The sequence below is a fragment of the Panonychus citri genome, unplaced genomic scaffold (assembly GCF_014898815.1).
Source record: "Panonychus citri isolate SS breed McGregor unplaced genomic scaffold, ASM1489881v1 Contig00134, whole genome shotgun sequence".
NCBI lineage: Eukaryota > Metazoa > Arthropoda > Arachnida > Trombidiformes > Tetranychidae > Panonychus > Panonychus citri.
In genome coordinates, this window is record NW_026515539.1 from 2,459,385 (window position 1) to 2,478,535 (window position 19,151).

The following is a 19,151-nucleotide window of genomic DNA, read 5'->3' on the forward strand; positions in this document are numbered from 1 at the left end:
TTGAATTCGATAGAAGATAAAAGTTGTAAGAGAAAAAGAAAAGAAAGAAGAAAAAAGTTCGAAAATCAGATGAAACTGTAAATGATTTTCTTTCACCAAAAAAGAAGGAAAAAAATGGAGATTAACTTATGAAAGAAAAACATGAAAATAAACAGAATTGAAACTTTGATTTCGAATTGAATATTTTTTCACCCTCCCTGTAACCAGAATTCATTGAAATTGAAGATAACAAATGATGTGTTATAAAAAGCTCATCACGATTCCCATGATGGTATAATATTCATATTGAATTTTCATATTCTCTCATTTCTATTGAATAAACAGTTAATGATGAAAATAATATTTTGTTCATGATGATTACCATGAAAATCATTTTCAAAATGTTCATCATTCATTGTTACCATGAAATCAAAATGTAATATTGAGAAAAGTTCAATAAATAATAATAGTTTTTCATGAGAAATCAATAAGTTAACATTTATTTTTATCAGCAACAAAATCAACATGATTACCTGATGCTAATCAACTTGACAAAAGTGACCATTTGACCAATGATCAAAACTATTAAAGCTAATGAAGGTTGTAAAGATAGAAAGTCTCTCTCACTGACCATTGGTCACTTTGTTTTTCCACCTTTAGACTTTCGTTTCATTACAATTTAAACCTTTTTCACCTTGTTCATTATCATTATCATCGTCATCCTCTTCATTGTGATAACTTTTAAAAAGTTAATTGTTATAACTTTATAACTAAATAGAGGCATCAATGGTCATCTAAATAGTGGACACAACACAAAATGTTCAATTTTAACAATGAACTTTTTACAATCTGTTTTGTATTTTTATTACCTTTAATTGTTTACCCTTGATTAACCTGAGATTTGCTATTTGATTGTCCTCTTGTAATTAACCTTTGATGCTTAATTGTTGATTGCTATTATTAATACATTAAATTTTACAATCGACTCATTTAATTTTCATCACAATTAAGTTGCTTTTCACTCTTAAAGTGATAGTGGTAATAAAATGTTGGTCTAACAATTAAATTAAGCTCATCATTAGTTACCTTTTAGTTAACTTTTGGCTACTTACTTTTATTATGATTATTGCTCTAAACACCTTGACCCAACCTCTTAATTGTTAATTTAACTGCAGCAATTAAATGCGTTGAAAACAGTTTAATTGATCATTAATTTAGTTGGCTTTCCAAGCTTTTGTTGTTAATTTTAAATTGTTAACTGACTAAACTGTAAACAATCAATTAAGTTTGATTCAATGTTTCAATTGAAAAATTAATTGTTTCCTGGCAAGTAAATTTGTTGTTCATCAAATTTAATTATCATTTGATTGTCTTGTTACTATTAAGACATAAAATATTTTTATTGTTACAATTTAGTTAACAATGATCAACGTTGTAAATGATTAAATTCATTGTAAACATGTTAACTAGGAAATTGAGCTTGATCAAAATTAAAACGTTATTACATTAAGAAATTTGTGATTTTTAATTGTATTTGTGTTATTACAATTTCGTCTTTGTAATTAACTTAATTACTATTGGAAAAAGGTAAAGGTGATAATCATGTTTACCACCCACTTTTTGTTTCTACCTGATAATTAACATCCAAACTTAAAGGTAAGGCTAACCCTTTACTTGTAATCAGGTAAAAAGCCGAGACCAAAATCAATGATAACATTATAATGATTAGTGTTAATTGTTGTGAATTTAAATTGATACCTAAAAGTAGCCGATCTTAATGGTTATTGATTTGTTGTAATTAGTGAGGTTGTGATAAGTGGATGAGTTTGAATTGAATCAACATTAAAATTCATTGATGAAATTGAAAAATTGAAACTTGATCAATAATAAATGTGAAATCGTGATGACAATTTAAATTGTAATTACTACGATTATTATTATTATTTAAGATGAAATGAATGAAAGTTAATTACTTGTCAGTTGAGAACAAGATATTTATCATTATCTTAATTGTTCTTGTGGTCAAGTGATTAAACTCAATGGAAAATCATTTTCTATGTAGTTTCATATTTCGTTTGAAAGAAAAGTAGAAAAGGTAAAAAGGTAAAGGTAAGAGTTAAATGTGACAATAATTTTACAAGATTATCTTTTACTCTGTTGGGTGTTTTTCCCTTAATCTGGTTCGAGTTTGTTGCTTACCTTTTGTTTACTTTTTTCTGTAGTTACCTGTGGATAGAGAGTAAGAAAGAAAGAAAGAGAGAGAGAGAGAGAGAGAGAGAGAGTTTGTTTCGATTTGATTTGATTGTTTTGACTATAACAATAAAGAATCGTTTAAATGTAAACATATAATTAACTTTAATCTGAATCAGATCTTAATCTTAATCTTGTGTTTAAAGCGAAGGTGCCAATCAACAAGTAACAGGGAAAAAAAGACAAACACAAACCAATGACTTTATCTTTTCAGTGGAAACATTGAAATCGATACACTAAATTGTAACAACCAACACAAAAGAGGAATTAAAAAATGTTCAAAAACACAATTCAATCTATTCAAATGATTTCGGTAAAATTAAATCTCTAATTATCAACAATCAATTGTCACAATTCAAATGATCAACAAATGACTGAAATTGAAACTGAAAATTTCTCAACAGAATCAAAACTAAAATCTAATGAATGAAATGAAAACTTTTTATTTGAAACTTTGGTTACGATTTATTTACGTCAACGCGTTAATCGATTAATTGTCTCGTTTATCTTGTTAATTGTCGAAGAATATTCAATTCACTTAATTGTATTAGTTAAGGTTAACAGTTAATTCTCATGAGACTCATTTTCTTCAATCGTTTAGTTTATCTTAAGCTTCTGTTAAAGCGAAAGGGATTTTGTCTCTTCTTCTAGTGGTTAGAGTATCAAGAGAGATTAAGAAAGAAACAAAGACGATGGATTATCCCTACAAACGACTTTGATCATCATTCATCTTTTTCCTCTCTCTCTTCTTCATGATGAGTGATCATCATTTTCAATCATCATCGTTTTCATCATTTCCCATGAGCACAATCATCATCGATTGTCATTCTCAATTTAATTAGATTTTAAATGAGCCACTAAACGTTTATGGTTAATGAATGAAAAAACAAACATTTTGTTCAAATAAATGATTAACAATAATTGTCAAGACAATTAAAGTAACACAAGAAATTAAGTAGCTCATGATTAGATTAATCAAATTGTTTTCAGCAATCAGAACACTGAATTTCCACTAAATGAGAAATTGCCAATATAAACATGGAAAATGCTTAATTTAGAAATGTGAATTAACTTCATCAAGCTACTGGTTCGATTATTGTCATGAAGATTTATTTTTTCAACTCGAAACGATTATAACTCTCGTTATATACTCGTTGTCCATAGTATTTATTAACAATCAAATAATTGGAAATTGTTCATATTACAACCATGTGTATACAAATATGATTCTCGTTCAGGTTTGGAGAATATCATCCAGAATTCTCGTCGAGTTCAGAGGTCGATTTTTGGACAGTATTGAAAATGTATCGAATGGAGAAACAATCGATGGACAGTTTTCTTAAACTTTACAAGAGTTTTACACAGTTAAATTGGATTGTCGCTAATTAACTTCTTTTCATTTCAGCAGCAATTTTGAACAGAGCTTTACGATTCGTTGCTGACATGTTATCTTCTTTACCAGTATCGATCAATTCTTTGAATATTTCTTGGCAGAACTTATCCCTCCAGTTTGATTGACATTCTGATCTTAAGAATAAACGAATTTCTTTAAAAATTGATTCTTTACTTGTACTCAAAATGCGAGAATCAGAATTTCTTGGAATAGCTTTGATAACAGGCCTAATTGCAGAAATATAAACATCACATTTATCGTTTGGATCCCAAATAACTTGTCTCATGGTAACATTTTGAAGCTCCTCAATATAAACTTCAAGAATATGGGCCAACATTTCAACAGATTCATCGGAAGCAATGAAAATTTCATTCAGAAAATTAAAATCTCTCGGTTCACTATCAAAAATGGCCACTCTTAAACTACGATTAATCATATGTCTGACCAGTAAAGCATATTTATCAACTCGAAAGAAATCAATTCCCATCCATTCTCGAGCCAATAATTTGAAACCAGTAATCAGATAATCTTTCTCATTCTGATAGCGACAATTATAAGCAATGTCATGAAGAATCTCCTCACATTTAGTAACCTCCGTGTACCAAACAGCAAAGAACATTCCTTTCCATAGATCTTCTAATTCTGATTGATTAAAATTATGAGTCGGTGCCAGAATTGCGGCCACGGCTTTACGACGTTTCTCATTACTTATCGGTGAACAAACATGATGAACAAACTTTTTGATTGTTTGATTAGATTTCTTTTTCTTCTTCTTTTGAACGACATCACCAGATTCTTGTAAATTTCTTTTCGTCTTTTTTATCATTCCATTAGATTGCTGAAGTAATTCCAAGCCAGAATCCAAAACTAGAAACAAGGAAGAAAAAAAAACAAAAAAAAACATGAGAAAATGTGATAAAACATGTGCTAAGGAAAAGACTCTTACTATCGACAAAGAAGCAATTTAAAAACTGATTCACTTCACCAAGAATTAGTTAATCTATCACTTACCAGAATCGCCGTTCACATTTGCATGAGACATAATATTAACTAATTTAATTAATTGTTCAATCAATAGTAGAGTTTAAATAACAATTTAAGAAACCAAATCACAAAAATAAACAAAAGCATTGAGATTAAAGCAGAAATTAGAAACTCAGATGTAAACAAAAAAGCACGTTGACTATTTAACACACTTTATCCTCAGTGGTAACCATGGTTACTAATAATTTAGAAATCGATTAATTTAACTTTTTTTTATTAATTTTTCGCATTAATTGAAACATTTTGTCGATTTTATTTAAATTAAAACTATATTTCTTTTTTCCCCATCAATAATTACAGCTGATTGTGGTTTAATTAGTTAGCGGTTGGAGAGAAAATGGTTCTGTTAAAATAGTTTGAAGCTAATGGAATGATCTGTTAATTGGATGATTCTTATTAATGTGTTGATTAACTTGGTAACTGGAAATGAATTAAATTGTTTGTATGGAATTAGTGAAAAATATTCAAGGTTGAATCCGATAGATTAAACATAACGAAGGAAAATATTAATATTATTATCGTATTTTCTCAATATACTTGAAAAGATCATCAAAGATAAACCTGATTAACTGACTGATTGTTAAATTGTTGATTAGATACAAAGTATCAGATCATAAGCATTTATATTTAAAGAGAAAGTAAAAAACAAGTATCAGTTAATAATAATCTGTGGTTTAAGAGAAGTCATTTTGTCAAGGACTAATTGTGAACAATTAACAATGTCTTGGGTTCCAATTCCAGCAACAAGTCAGTTTACAATTGACAATTTACCTTATGGTGTTTTCTCAACGAGTAATAATGTAAGTAAAACAATTTAATTCCCGTTCAATCAAATTATTATCATGATCAATTTTTCCTTCTCAATTATCCTTAGTCAACTCATCGGATCGGTGTGGCCATTGGAGATCATATTCTTGACCTTAAAGTTGTCCATCATCTTTTCAATTTTGAGAAGTTGATTAAATCTGGTGAACATGTTTTAACCAAATCAACTTTAAATGACTTCATGAGTTTGTCTCCATCTGAATGGCATCAAGTACGAGTCAAGATTCAAGATCTTTTATCGGGTAAAGATAAGTCCTTGGAAAATGATCTGTGTCTTCGTAGAACGGCCTTGGTTGAACAAAAAGAGGCCACTATGCATTTACCAGCGACAATCGGTGATTACACTGATTTTTATTCATCAATTTATCATGCAACTAATGTCGGTATAATGTTCAGAGGTAAAGAGAATGCGCTGATGCCCAATTGGCGACATATTCCCGTTGGTTATCATGGTCGAGCGTCTTCAATAGTTGTCTCAGAAACACCGATTCGAAGGCCAAATGGTCAAACCAAGAATGACGATGAAAGTAAACCAGGTTTCGGTCCTTGTCGTTTACTTGACTTTGAATTGGAAATGGCCTTTTTTGTTGGTAACACCGCTAATCAACTTGGTCAACCAATTCCAATTGTTGAAGCTCAAGATCACATTTTCGGCATGGTTTTGATGAACGATTGGTCCGCTCGTGACATCCAAAAATGGGAATACGTACCATTGGGACCTTTTCTGTCTAAAAACTTTGGGACAACCATAAGTCCATGGGTCGTACCAATGGAAGCACTTGAACCATTCAAAGTTGAAATGTATAAACAAGAACCCGAGCCGCTTAATTATCTTAAAGATAAAAATGACTTTGGACTTGATATAAATTTGAATGTTCAATTGAAACCACAAAACGGTGAACCAATAACCATTTCGAATACAAATTTCCGTCATATGTACTGGAGTATGAAACAACAATTGGCTCATCAAACAATCACTGGATGTAATGTTAATCCAGGTGATCTATTGGCTTCGGGAACGATTAGTGGACCAGAACCCGAATCTTATGGATCCATGTTGGAGATAACCTGGAGAGGATCTAAACCAATAACTTTGCCCGATGGAAGTCAAAGGAAATTCATACAAGATGGAGACGAAATCATCTTATCAGGATTCTGTGAGAGAGATGGAATCAAGATCGGCTTCGGTCAATGTCGAGGTGTCGTTCTTCCCGCTTTGGCTCTTTAAGAAATAGAACCATATTGATTTTGTTTACAATGAACAATTTTCTGTGAAGAAAAATTGTTAATTCGATAAAATTGAAAGCTAAAAATTTGGAACAAACTTTCTAACTTTTTACTTGATAATAAAGAAGAAAAAATTTATAACTCATTAATATATATAAGAGACTAAGTAATTAAATTGATCCAGTTCAAGTATTCACATTATTTGAGAACATAATCTTCAGGATAATCAATGATTTTCGGGTATTCTTTCAATTCTTTCGGATCAATTTTACCACTAATTTTAGGAATAGGATTTAGTTGCCTAATCTGATCACAAATGTTTTCCATTATATGTTTGGGCACTTGATCATCTGGGAAGAGATACAATTTAGCCATTTGATTTTCTCTGAAAGGATTATGTTCACCTCCTCGTAACGCTTTGTAAACAGCCTTATAGAGAATAATTGTCGGATCTTTTTGGTGTAAATCCCAAGCAGAAGCCCAAGTTACCGCTCCTTTACCATAATGCGAATGGTGATGATAAGTTCTCCATTTCCATTCTCCATGGGGCATAGAAATTTCTAAGAAAAGAAGAAAATCATTATACAAATACGATGAACAGGTCAAGATTCAATCAGCATTCACTTAATTACCTTTGGTATTAATTACAACAACAACATCACCCACGTCGGTATCAAAATTGGTATCATAAATTGGTTTGAATTGTCCTTTCAAATAACCAGCGACCAAATCAGCTGAGTAAAAGGCATCTTGCCATTTGGCATCATACAGAAGCCAACGTCGGGCAAATGTACACCATTGTTGAGTCCTGGCAAATTTATTCATACCAATTAAATTGGAATCACCAAACAAGAAGAAATTTAATTTAATCAAAATAATTTTCCAACCAAAATAAATACCATGTGATGGTAATCGATTTTAAATCGAAAATGGAGACTACCAAAAATCGATACTTTGATTTTAACATCGATTTGAAAATCAATTATTGTTTTTTTCGACCTGGCCCGTAGGGACAGGGGTATTATATTGTTTAGAAATCACATTCTTTCGTCTGATCTTATAACATTTTAGTGCTTTTTCTTATCTATTTGAGATAAAATTAACTTTTTTGATAAAAATTTTCAAAAATAGATAAGGAATCAGTTTTGCGGTTAATTCAAAAATGAGAAAAGGAAATAAAGAAGAAAGAAGAGAGAAAGAAAGAGTTCGTATTGCTTTTCAAGGAAGAAAAACAATACGAAGGTGAAAAGAGAGGAAAAGACAAGAAAAGGTAAAGGAAAGAGATAGAGATAGAGAAGAGGAGCTGGTGAACGAAAATTAAAACCACTAATTAAAATTTATAATTAATTTTAGTTGAATACTTATTTAATTGATTAACAGTAAAGACAAAAAAACGTGTAGTAAACCTTTTAGCTAAAGCAATAACTATAAATTGAATAAATCACACATGCGCCAAAAATCGGGACAGGTCTTTCTTTTGCTTCAGCAAAATAATCTTACTCTAGTCTTAAACATTATTAATAAAATCAATTTAATCAATCAATTAATAGTAGATACATTTAATGGATTTAAATCAATCAATAAGAACACAAGGAAAATATTCTGATTATGTTAAGATTAAGTGAAAAAAGTGAATGAGAAACATTTAGTTAAACATTTATCATGAAATGGAGGTAAAAATTTTCCGATATCGATTCCATCATTTACAATTAATATTATAGTTTAATTGTTATAAAAGAGGGAAAAGCGATTACAATTGTTACACCGAGGGTCACCATTGATGCCATTAAAGTTGGACTGAAGACAAATTTCCCATGTAATTTATATCCAACATCTTCACGTGCAATCCGCTCGAGGAAGAGTAAAGCCTATTAATCAGATAAAAACTAAATTAGTTAACTATTTCAATTAAAATTTGATTACCTTTCCCATAGAGATGATTGATGATTTAGTCAGTTTTAAAGTAAAATTAAGTTTAAATCTAACAAAAAAGTGAATCGAAACTATTGCTAATCTCGTAAATGGGAGGAATTAAATTCTTGATAACATGTTCGAACCTCTAACATATATCTCTCATCAAGATCGAGTAAACTTTTTCTGTAAACGATATCATGAAGAGCAGCAGCTTCGGTATTTATTCCGATGATGTATTTGTTGAGAAAACTTAGAGTCCAAAATAGAGCGATTGAAGTTGACCCAAGGATAAAGTATCGCCATGGATCATAGCCAGAAGAGACCATCGTATATAACAATAGTAGTCCCATGATATTGAACGAAGGGTACATGAAACTGAGATAAAAGGACCAAATTCTGTTGGCAGTATTGGTCAGTTCGATGGTCTGTGTGTACATCCGCCGATAATATTGTAAACTTTCAAGGTTCCAGGTAACTTCTGGATGAGTTTCGATACAATGCCCGATAGCACGGAAAGTAACTTTTATCAGGGAGGAAGATGTAAATATCGTGTGCATCTTGATAAAAACAAGAATTGCAATAATCCCGTAGGCGATTATGTGACTCATCTCAATGGTCATCTGAAGCAATCCGAATGGATGATGTGAAGATAAGTTCATGTAAAGACAGAAAGGAGAAGTTAAAAGCCAAAAGAATGAATAAATTGCGATGAATAATTTTGTGTCTTTCTTGGTTGATTTAATTTCGTTTGCAATCAACTCATTGGCTAGTGAAAGTCCAATTAACTTCCAAGAAACTTCATATTCAGAGTAATCAATTTTAGCGAAAAGAACAATGAACATCAATATAACCATCATCAAATCACCTAATATTACAGTGACCACATGAATTTGGGTGAAGCAAATTAAATTACAGAAATCAAATGGAGGTAAAATGCTGAACAGCATGAAAGCATCATGACCCAAGGTAACCAAGGAAAAAAGTGAAACATAAAAAATTGAGATAATTTTGAATCGTCCAGATAGAAATGGGAAATAACTGAACTTCAAGAAATCAACAATTGAATACATTGAACTAATCGTGAATGGAGTAATTAAATTTTTCGTTGATAACATTTCAATTTCTTTAGGGCCAAATGAATTGCCGTAATTGTTGGTTAAATGAATTTCTTTTGGCTTGATTGTTGTTATCATTGTATTTGCTTTGTTCGTAAAACTTTTCCAATCATTTGATCAGACTTCAGATTCAGTTTGAGTTGGTTAATTAGAGAATCTAAGAGTAGTAAGTTAATATAATTTCTTCATTAGTTCCAATATTTAGATACTATTAATATTCATCTCATTTTTGTTTACTATTTAACCTTTTCGACGAGCAATCGTTTTCTGCAAGTACAATTTAATCGATTAAATTGTTTATTTAACAATCTTACTTTCAGCAATTCTTTGTAATTGATCAATTCATTGATTTGACTTTTTCATTTTCAGCTAAAGTTTCACTAACCATGTAAACTTTCTACTTCGAGCTGATATAATGAGCTTCATCCTGAATTCTATGATCGATAATTCAATAAATCTCTCATTTTTATTAAGATGAAGACCCATTGAGATGAAAATATGTTTGAGTATCTAGTAATGTTATTCAATTTGTTCCTTGCTAAATATGATTTTAAGTTGCAATCTTTTAGTAGAGTTCTTTTAAAACGTTATTCGTTATACATTGTATTTTAATGAAGGTTAATTATTAGGTTGACTAAAAATTAGTGTCGCTTCTACTTTAATCACTTCTTAATTGTTAATACGATTTAGAAAGAAAGTGATAATTAAATACAATATTGACCACCAGAATCAATCACTTTTTATCATCTAATCTAATATTGTCACAAAATTAATATTAAAGTAAACGAATGATTAGATGATTGATAATGAATAAAAGTGGATAAGGTGAGAGAGAAAACAATAAACGTTGGCTTATTCAAACGAAAATTTAAATTAAACTCGAAACACAATAATTGACAAAGCAAGTAGGGGCAAAGCCACCGCCTCTGGCACAAATCATCTTTGTTCCTTCCCCCTTTTTACTTTCCTTTCTCTTTCTTTCCCTTGACATGGACAATCGCTATAACACCGAAAAAAATTATAAAACTTATAATTTAAGAGTAATCACAATCAAAACTTACATCAATTATTTAATTAATTAATTAATTAATTAGAACTTTGCATAAGATATAATATGAAAAGACTTGATTGAAATCAGCGCCATAAAGGTGCCACTCAACTGCCATCAAGATGGCGGATGGCAAGGGAAGAGGAAGAGAGAGAGAGGGGAAAAATTAAAGGGGCAGATAAGGTACTTGGCCAGGTATCAAACCAGTTTTAGTACCTGGACAAAGTTATTATGACATTATCCGGACGCCATCCTCGTAAAATCCCTTTTACGAGCAGAATTATCGACTCAGTAGAATTTCCATATCGAAGGTTGCAGTTAGATTGTTCAATTTGTTATGATTCTCGCATTGTGGAAAATCATTTAACTATTGTTTTGAAAAATTTTTTTTCGGTGAAAATGTCTAAGTTTGGTATAAACCACAGAATTTTTAGGATCGAATCTATGGTTTCGAACAAAATGAACGTGAAAGCAGTTCTGCGAGACTATTCCAAAGAATTTAGAACCCGAGATTTACCCCAGGAAAGGACCATAAAAACGTAAGAATTTTTTTTCATTTTTAGGCTTTTGGTATTTTTTTCTAAATCTTTACATTTTATAGGTGTTTTGAGAAATGGAGAAGAACCGGGTCGGTTGCTGATGATAGAGAGTCCAGGAAAACTGCAACAAAATCCATAGATAATGAAGAAACGCGTGCACTAGTTGATGAATTCTTTACTGCGGAGCCTAATGCTAGTGTTCGTGTTGCAGCTCAGAGACTCAATATTTCCAAAACAAGTCTCTTCCGAATCATGAAAGAGCTTGAATTGAGCGCATATAAAATCCAATATCTTCAGGATTTTAACCCAGATCATGAAGAAAGGAGATTTGAGTTTGCCCAATCAATGATAGAAAAGCTCCATCAAAAGGAGATCAACCCTCATAAGATTTGGTTCTCAGATGAGTCTTGGTTCACTCTTGAAGGAGGACTCAATAAACAGAACTACAGGTTCTGCGGGAAAGTAAAACCGGATGGTTTCCTGACACGTAATCTTCATCCGAAGAAAATTCTCGTTTGGTGTGCGTTCAGCGCTGAAAAAATAAAGAAAAATCATTGCAATTAGAGCTCTCTAAGAAAAGTTACAGTAATTTGAATTTTGCGGTACCCGTTGGAACGCCTTGTAAATAGTAATACTACTTGGCATGAGTTTCAAAAATTGCGATCTGGGGATTTTATTATCATTAATTGTAACTAATCTGTATGCTATAAGCTACTAACAGTTAATAATGTTCAAGGTGTTAGCGAAAGATGATAAGGAGATCAAATAATAGATGATTAGTGATACTAGTTTACATGAGTTACAATCCTTTTGAAGCTGGGCTTTGATGATTATCGCATTTTTACAAATCTAGTTTATGATTGATTATTCAATATCCTCTTCTCAACACAAACAATCAAACGCAATATTGAATTTAGCTCCCTGCGCATGGCACCAATAGCGCAAATCATGAATGAGTCAAATACCGGAAAAGCTTGCGACCATTTGTGCAAATTTAATGCAATCATGTCATTATTTGTGGATAACATAATTTTGTACTGGCGCACAGCCAACCGCGCTGATTTTAAAACACTATGATCATGTACATATGTATGTGTATATTTTATGAAAGGCCATGATCCAATGAGTCGGAAAACATTTTTGGTTAATTTTAAAAATGATGGAGGATGGTGTTGTAAGTATTCTAAAATGTTCTATTTGCCTATTCAGTATGATCACTATCATAGTTACCTAATCAATACTGACATCTATCGAACAATTTTTCAATAAATCTGTATGTAGAGCCTGAAAATTTTATATTGGTGTTTTCACACATACTTTTTCATGGTAATGCCTTCAAATGACCTTGAAACACGTTATTTTACACGTGACCTGAATGACCTTGATCTTTGTATATGACAATTGAGTATCGCTTAAACTCATACTACTCAAGTCTTGAGTCTCTTTGACTCTTAGTTGTTGAGAAAATCGCAAAAAACATCGGCGAAAATAGATTAATAGCCTTGTAGAGTTGAAATTAGTCAGATGGTAATTATGACGTATCATTTCAACTGAAACTTGTTTGGAAAACAAAAGAGGCTTGACAGGTTATCAATCATTTGAAGGACTTATATTCTATACAAGCAATTCAGCGTATTTGTTGGTTTTCTTTTCACGATTACTCAAAAACTACTTGACCGATAGGGCCCATATATTGTCTAAGGAAGTTTGGCCGATACTCAATTGTCATATATCAAGGTCAAGGTCATAAAGGTTATTCGTGAAAGAACGCACTTGAAGGTCATTTGAAGAATTTTTTGAAAACTAGAAATTTTTAAAGCTTGGTCATGAAAAGACCACAAGTTAAGGTGGTAAATAATGAGATATTCATCTACTGTCCAGGTCACAACCTAACTCTCTTCAATCTCACGAAATCTTGCCCAAATCGAGTTCTTAAATTACCAAGTGATCTACCCTTTCAATTAAATAATGAGACATATCAAGTTTCAAATATGGCCGAATTTAAAACAGAAAAAGTGACTTCATGGTCAAGTAAAATAAATTGGAAACTTGTACCTAATGAGAGTGATGTAATCAGACTCGAACCAACTAAAATATCGATTCTTGAAACAGCAAAAAACGAACTAAAAACACCAGAAAAACATCTCTCATGGTTTGATGAATTGAAAAAGGAAGCGATCACATTAATCTTATCAATCATGGCAATCACAATCCTATTAACTTTAATCCTTAAGTTTTTTAAGGCTCTCTTATCCAAACCTGTCGTTGTGGCCACTTATTTACCATCAACATCAAAAAATTCATTTGATGATAATGAAATGAATTCACCAGAAACTTTACCACTGAGTTCCCTTTATTAATTATATTATTCCATATTAATCTCTTCTTTTTTATTATTTTATTTTTAATCAGATGTTTTTAGAGGAACAAGAGGAGGCAGATAACAGAGCTTTGGCTCGACATTTAGCCAGTGTTAAAAGAGCTTCAGAAAAGTTCGAGGCCGAAAAACGTGCTCAACGAAATAAACGAAAAGCAATGAGAAAGAATGGCGAGATCCCTGAATTGGTGGCAAATACAATTCCAAGACCGATACCAGGATCTAATGATTGGAATGACGTTCCCAATATTATTCATAAGTTTTCCCAAAACCCCCCAATTAATGAAACTAATATTCCTAATCAATCTCCCGAACCTGAAACCAGTCGATGCAGGAAAGATACTTTCAATCATTTAGCTTATTTTATGATCGCTACAAGCTTCCTTCGAACAGTTTTTAATAATTATGGTACTCCTATTTTAGATAGACTAAAAGTTAAACAAGCAACATTTCAATCGACCCAAATTAAACATAGAGCTTTTGCTAAAGTTACAATCTCCACCTCAAGTGAGAATAATTTAAAGGTTGCGATAAATCTCTTAAGAAATTGCTTACCTCCAGAAACTACTTGGAGAATGTTAGATAAAAATCATTGCTCCATTTGCTTCCGTCCAGATCATAACATGATGAATTGTAATTCATGTTCCGCCTGCTTTAAGTTAGGTCACCATATAGCAAATTGTCCTTGGTTAAAACCAAATGAAGCTCAAACTTCTACAGTAAATACTGTCAGCTCATTCAACTATAAGAAGCATAAAAGGCAACAGAAAACTAAGCCTATGCGAGACCAATTTAATCGAGCTTTCTGGCAGTCACCAGGTTTAATCCCACCCGATGATATCCTAGAGAAAATGCAACCTATTGGGTTACCACCTAAACCTTTGCTATAGATACAAAGGGTATATCAGCTGTTGATTTTTTCTTTCCTGGAACGACTGGTTCAAAGAGACATGATCATGATAGACCAATCAGTGGTCATAGTCCTGAATCCGATTCCAGTTATACCCTAAAATTATACCGTAAATATGTAACCTTGAAAGAGGAGAAGAAAGAATTTCCGATAGGAGATGAGCTCAGAAATTTAATATGTAGAGGAAAAACATGGATCCAAGTTTCGAACAGAGACTGTTCTTAATAGTGTAACAAAACTGGTCTTCAAACCAGTTCTCTTTGTTTAACCAGGTACCACCTCTCACGTGGTACCTGGTTAATCTGATTGGATAAATTTTGTTGAAGATGAAGGAGATGAGGGAGAAGAAAATCTCCATCATCACCAATATAATGGCCGTTTTTCAGCCATTTTCCTTATGGAAACTCGGGGTAAAGTTACCCAACATTGTGTTGATAATAAATACATTTTAAACTAAGTGTTTTCCTACATCATTGGCACCCTTACGGGGATTAGTTAATGTGCTTAATTACATTTAATGTGAAGTAATATATTGTTATAATGATAAGTTTCTTTGTGATTTAAGTAAATGACTTGGGCTTAAACATCAGTTCAACAAAAAAACCATAGTGAATTTATGGTGATTGTTTTCTTTAAGAAAAGAGTTAATGTTTTAATGTTTAATAATTACTGTACTATTTAAATAGGTGATACATACTATATCAAAAGTTACACGTAATTACAACCCAACCTGTTCAACCTTACGTGTATTTCATATAAAACATTTGAACCTTGTGGAAGGTTAAAGTGAACTTTATTCAACTAAATAAAAGTGTGGTGATTGTAATAACCTGGTCAGAAGGTTAGGTTAGGTTAATTGGGCTGTAATAAAACAAAATTATTAATAATTAAAAGATCACAATTGATAAAAATCAGCATATTGAATAAATCAATCAACACAAACTCGACTATTAATTTGGAAATAACAAATTGAATCAAAACAGAAGTCAATTACTGGAGAAGAATTTTGGCCACTGAAAAGATAAGTATTTCAATTATAATCATTTTTTATCCTAATCATTTAAAATAAACATAATCAATCAAATTTGAAGTGATACGTGCAACAAAATATAATATAATTCTGTTTAGTCCATTCAATTAATATCTTAAACTTCTACAACCATGATAAATTTCATTTATCATTTTTGCACTATCGACCTGAATGTTCATTCATTTGAACTTTTGACATTAAATAAATTCATTTGGTGCGGAGTTTTAATTGTTAAATATTAGACAGTTGATTCAATAATCAGAATTGAAATGAATTAACGAATGAAATTCCAAGGTGCTTTTTTCTGCATAATCTATACTCAGTAGTTTCATCTAAGGTAGAAATTTTCCTGGTTAATTTAAGAAACATCCATACAATTCTGTAAAAGGAAAGACCGATTAAAACTTCATAGTTAAGTAAATCCAATTTAATTAAAAAGAGATTATTATTATTAAACACTATCTTGATGTAATACAGTCACGTATCATCTCATTCAACCTCGATTCAAAACAAATAATTATTACATTTCATTTCAACCTCAATTTAAAATAATCAATTATTTCACTTCAATATAAATCATCGCTGTTTTCAATATAATTCGTCATTGATTGAATTAACTGATTCATTAAACCAGAAATTACCTTCAACAATTAAACAATAAAACAATAAACAATTGAATTACCTTCAACAATTAAACAATAGAAGAATAAACAAATAAATTACCTTCAACAATTAAACAATGAAATAATGAACAATTGAATTCAATCAGTTATAAATAAAATTAATTCTTGAATTGGTTGAGACAAATTAACTACAATCATAATTGAAATCAGTCAACTATAATTAAAGTAAATCATTGAAATTTTCTCAAACTGAAGTGAACTTTTAATAATTGAAAGCAACCAACCATAATTAAATATAATTATCTGCACTTTTTGAATTGAATTGAACTCAACAACAATTGAAAGCAACCAACCATAATTAAATATAATTATCTGCACTTTTTGAATTGAATTGAACTTAACAACAATTGAAACCAACCAATCATAATTGAAGTATAATTATTCGAACTTTTGAATCAAAATTGCACTTATAATAATTGACTTCGCTCTCAATCAAATATGATTAACTCTATCCTCAATTAAATACAATTAAATTCTCTCTTAGTTCTCTCTCTTTTAATTTCAAGTCTCTTTCTTCTCTCTCTTTTGAATTTAGCTCTCTTTCTTTTAAATTTCAAGTCTCTTTCTTCTCTCTCTTTTGAATTTAGTTCTCTCTCTTTTAATTTCAAATTTCTTTCTTCTCTCTCTTTTGAATTTAGTTCTCTCTCTTTTAATTTCAAATTTCTTTCTTCCCTCTCTTTTGAATTTAGTTCTCTCTCTTTTAATTTCAAGTTTCTTTCTTCTCTCTCTTTTGAATTTAGTTCTCTCTCTTTTAATTTCAAGTTTCTTTCTTCTCTCTCTTTTGAATTTAGTTCTCTCTCTTTTAATTTCAAGTCTCTTTCTTCTCTCTCTTTTGAATTTAGTTCTCTCTCTTTTAATTTCAAATTTCTTTCTTCTCTCTCTTTTGAATTTAGCTCTCTTTCTTTTAAATTTCAAGTCTCTTTCTTCTCTCTCTTTTGAATTTAGTTCTCTTTCTTTTGATTTCAAGTTTCTTTCTTCTCTCTCTTTTGAATTTAGTTCTCTTTCTTTTGATTTCAAGTTTCTTTCTTCTCTCTCTTTTGAATTTAATTATATTCCTTTTAATTAAGTTTTTTTCTCTTCTAATTATGTGTAAAACATTTTGTTTGTTTTTTTGTTTAATTATTATCTTTTGGTGATATGAACAATAATGATCATTATTTAAATATAGAGGAACAAGAAGAAATACAATTAATACTCGGAATTCAGTTTAGAGAATCTACAATCAAAATATTACAACTATTAAGTTTTCTCTCTCCATTAATTATATTACTAATTTGGTTTATCTTTAAATTACATCAATTATACATTGAAACTCACTTCTCACCTTAAATATGGATGATCAACCTCTATTAACAACCCCGGTGCTGGGATTGGTAGAGAGAAGAAAAACAAATTAAATTCTACAGTAAATCAACAATTACATATTCCTAATTTCTCCGGTGATGGGGATGAGGATTTATTAGATTGGCTTGATCATTTTGAATCAGCTGCAGTTGCTCTTGATTGGGATGAAGAGATTAAACTAAAAGCTTTACCTGCTTATTTAACTGGTACCGCTAGTAGATGGTACCGATGTAGAATTAAGCCCTTAACTGGTGATAATATTCCTAAAACTTTTGAAGATTTGAAAGTCAAATTGGTTTCAGATTTAGCTCCTTCAGGTTACCGAAAAAATTTAATTAAAGAGTTAAATAATAAGAAACAACGTTCAGATCAATCAGCTATTTCTTACTCTTACGAGGTTCGAGATCTATGTAGAAGAATCAACCCAGATATGCAAGAAGAATTAGTAAATAGCTTCATCGACAGAGGTTTAAAATCAAACATTCGAACTAGATTAGATTTACTGACAGCTGATTCTACCTCTGACTTTATTACTAAAGTAACATTAGCTGAACGATCAACATTATCAAAAAATGATGATTTAACTGAATCCGAAGAGAATGAACAGTTAAAAAACACAATAACGGCGTTATCACAACATTTACAACAAATTACCGAAAGATTAGACTGTTTAACTTTCCAACAAGATATGAAAAAGCGAGAGAGAGACAACTATCGTAATCGAAATGATTATGGAAACAGTAATTATCGAAATGATAACTATCGAACTGAAAATTATCGAAATACAAATAATTATCGTGGTAACTATCGAAATAATTATAGAATGAATAACTATCAACAAAGTAATCAACTAAACGATAATAATCAACCAATCATATGCTACGGTTGCAATGAGCCTGGACATAAAAGAAATGAATGTCCCCGAAGAGTGGACAGACCTCGAGATGATCAAAAAAGAATCGAATGGGCAACTCAAGGTCCATCAACATCTAAAGATGATAATTGGAGAACCCAAAATCAATCACAAGATAATAGAAAACAACCTTGGTTTTTAAACAGAAATTTAAGTAGATCACCTCCTCGTTCGATGCGTCCACCTCGACCAGATGGATATCAGAATTACCCTCAATCAACTACACCACGAAATCGATCTTTAAGCCCTCGACCTAGAGGACGACCACGACAAAACTCGCCTCACCCCCAAGGTAGAGGAAGACCAAGATCAAGATCAAGATCACCATCAAGTGACAAAAGAACTAAAGTAGTTAAAACAGTTTATACCGAATATGGTGATGATGATGAAACAAAAATCTCCAGTTCAATCATTTCAAACTTATTCAAAGAAAAGAATCAATTAATATTTACGAAAGCAAAAATTAAGGAAAAGGAGGTAGAATGTTTGGTCGATACTGGGGCTGAAGTCTCATTACTTTCTAAACACTTAGCTCAAAAGTTGTCACTAGATTATCACAA

At 31.1% G+C, this 19,151-nt stretch overlaps 5 protein-coding genes across 5 annotated transcripts; 2 read left to right on the forward strand and 3 right to left on the reverse strand.

The window, feature by feature from the left end:
* Positions 1–3,317: 3,317 nt before the first annotated feature.
* LOC128391070 (ribosomal RNA processing protein 1 homolog A-like) lies at positions 3,318–4,790 on the reverse strand. The gene is made up of 2 exons (XM_053350913.1): positions 4,634–4,790; positions 3,318–4,489 (listed from the first exon to the last, which is right to left on the reverse strand). The coding sequence occupies exons 1-2, from the start codon at positions 4,662–4,664 to the stop codon at positions 3,615–3,617; spliced, it is 906 nt and encodes a 301-aa protein (XP_053206888.1). The 5' UTR covers positions 4,665–4,790; the 3' UTR covers positions 3,318–3,614.
* A 408-nt stretch (positions 4,791–5,198) lies between these two features.
* On the forward strand, positions 5,199–6,867 carry LOC128391069 (fumarylacetoacetase-like). Its single transcript, XM_053350912.1, has 2 exons — positions 5,199–5,466; positions 5,541–6,867. The coding sequence occupies exons 1-2, from the start codon at positions 5,386–5,388 to the stop codon at positions 6,717–6,719; spliced, it is 1,260 nt and encodes a 419-aa protein (XP_053206887.1). The 5' UTR covers positions 5,199–5,385; the 3' UTR covers positions 6,720–6,867.
* LOC128391071 (39S ribosomal protein L13, mitochondrial-like) lies at positions 6,805–7,626 on the reverse strand. The gene is made up of 2 exons (XM_053350914.1): positions 7,351–7,626; positions 6,805–7,278 (listed from the first exon to the last, which is right to left on the reverse strand). Exons 1-2 carry the CDS (start codon positions 7,541–7,543, stop codon positions 6,917–6,919), a joined length of 555 nt encoding a protein of 184 aa, XP_053206889.1. The 5' UTR covers positions 7,544–7,626; the 3' UTR covers positions 6,805–6,916.
* A 669-nt stretch (positions 7,627–8,295) lies between these two features.
* Positions 8,296–9,747, reverse strand: LOC128391200 (uncharacterized). The gene is made up of 2 exons (XM_053351047.1): positions 8,776–9,747; positions 8,296–8,586 (listed from the first exon to the last, which is right to left on the reverse strand). The coding sequence occupies exons 1-2, from the start codon at positions 9,745–9,747 to the stop codon at positions 8,434–8,436; spliced, it is 1,125 nt and encodes a 374-aa protein (XP_053207022.1). The 3' UTR covers positions 8,296–8,433.
* Positions 9,748–11,195: 1,448 nt separating this feature from the next.
* On the forward strand, positions 11,196–11,898 carry LOC128391202 (uncharacterized). Its single transcript, XM_053351048.1, has 2 exons — positions 11,196–11,334; positions 11,397–11,898. The coding sequence occupies exons 1-2, from the start codon at positions 11,240–11,242 to the stop codon at positions 11,896–11,898; spliced, it is 597 nt and encodes a 198-aa protein (XP_053207023.1). The 5' UTR covers positions 11,196–11,239.
* The last annotated feature ends 7,253 nt before the right edge of the window (positions 11,899–19,151 follow it).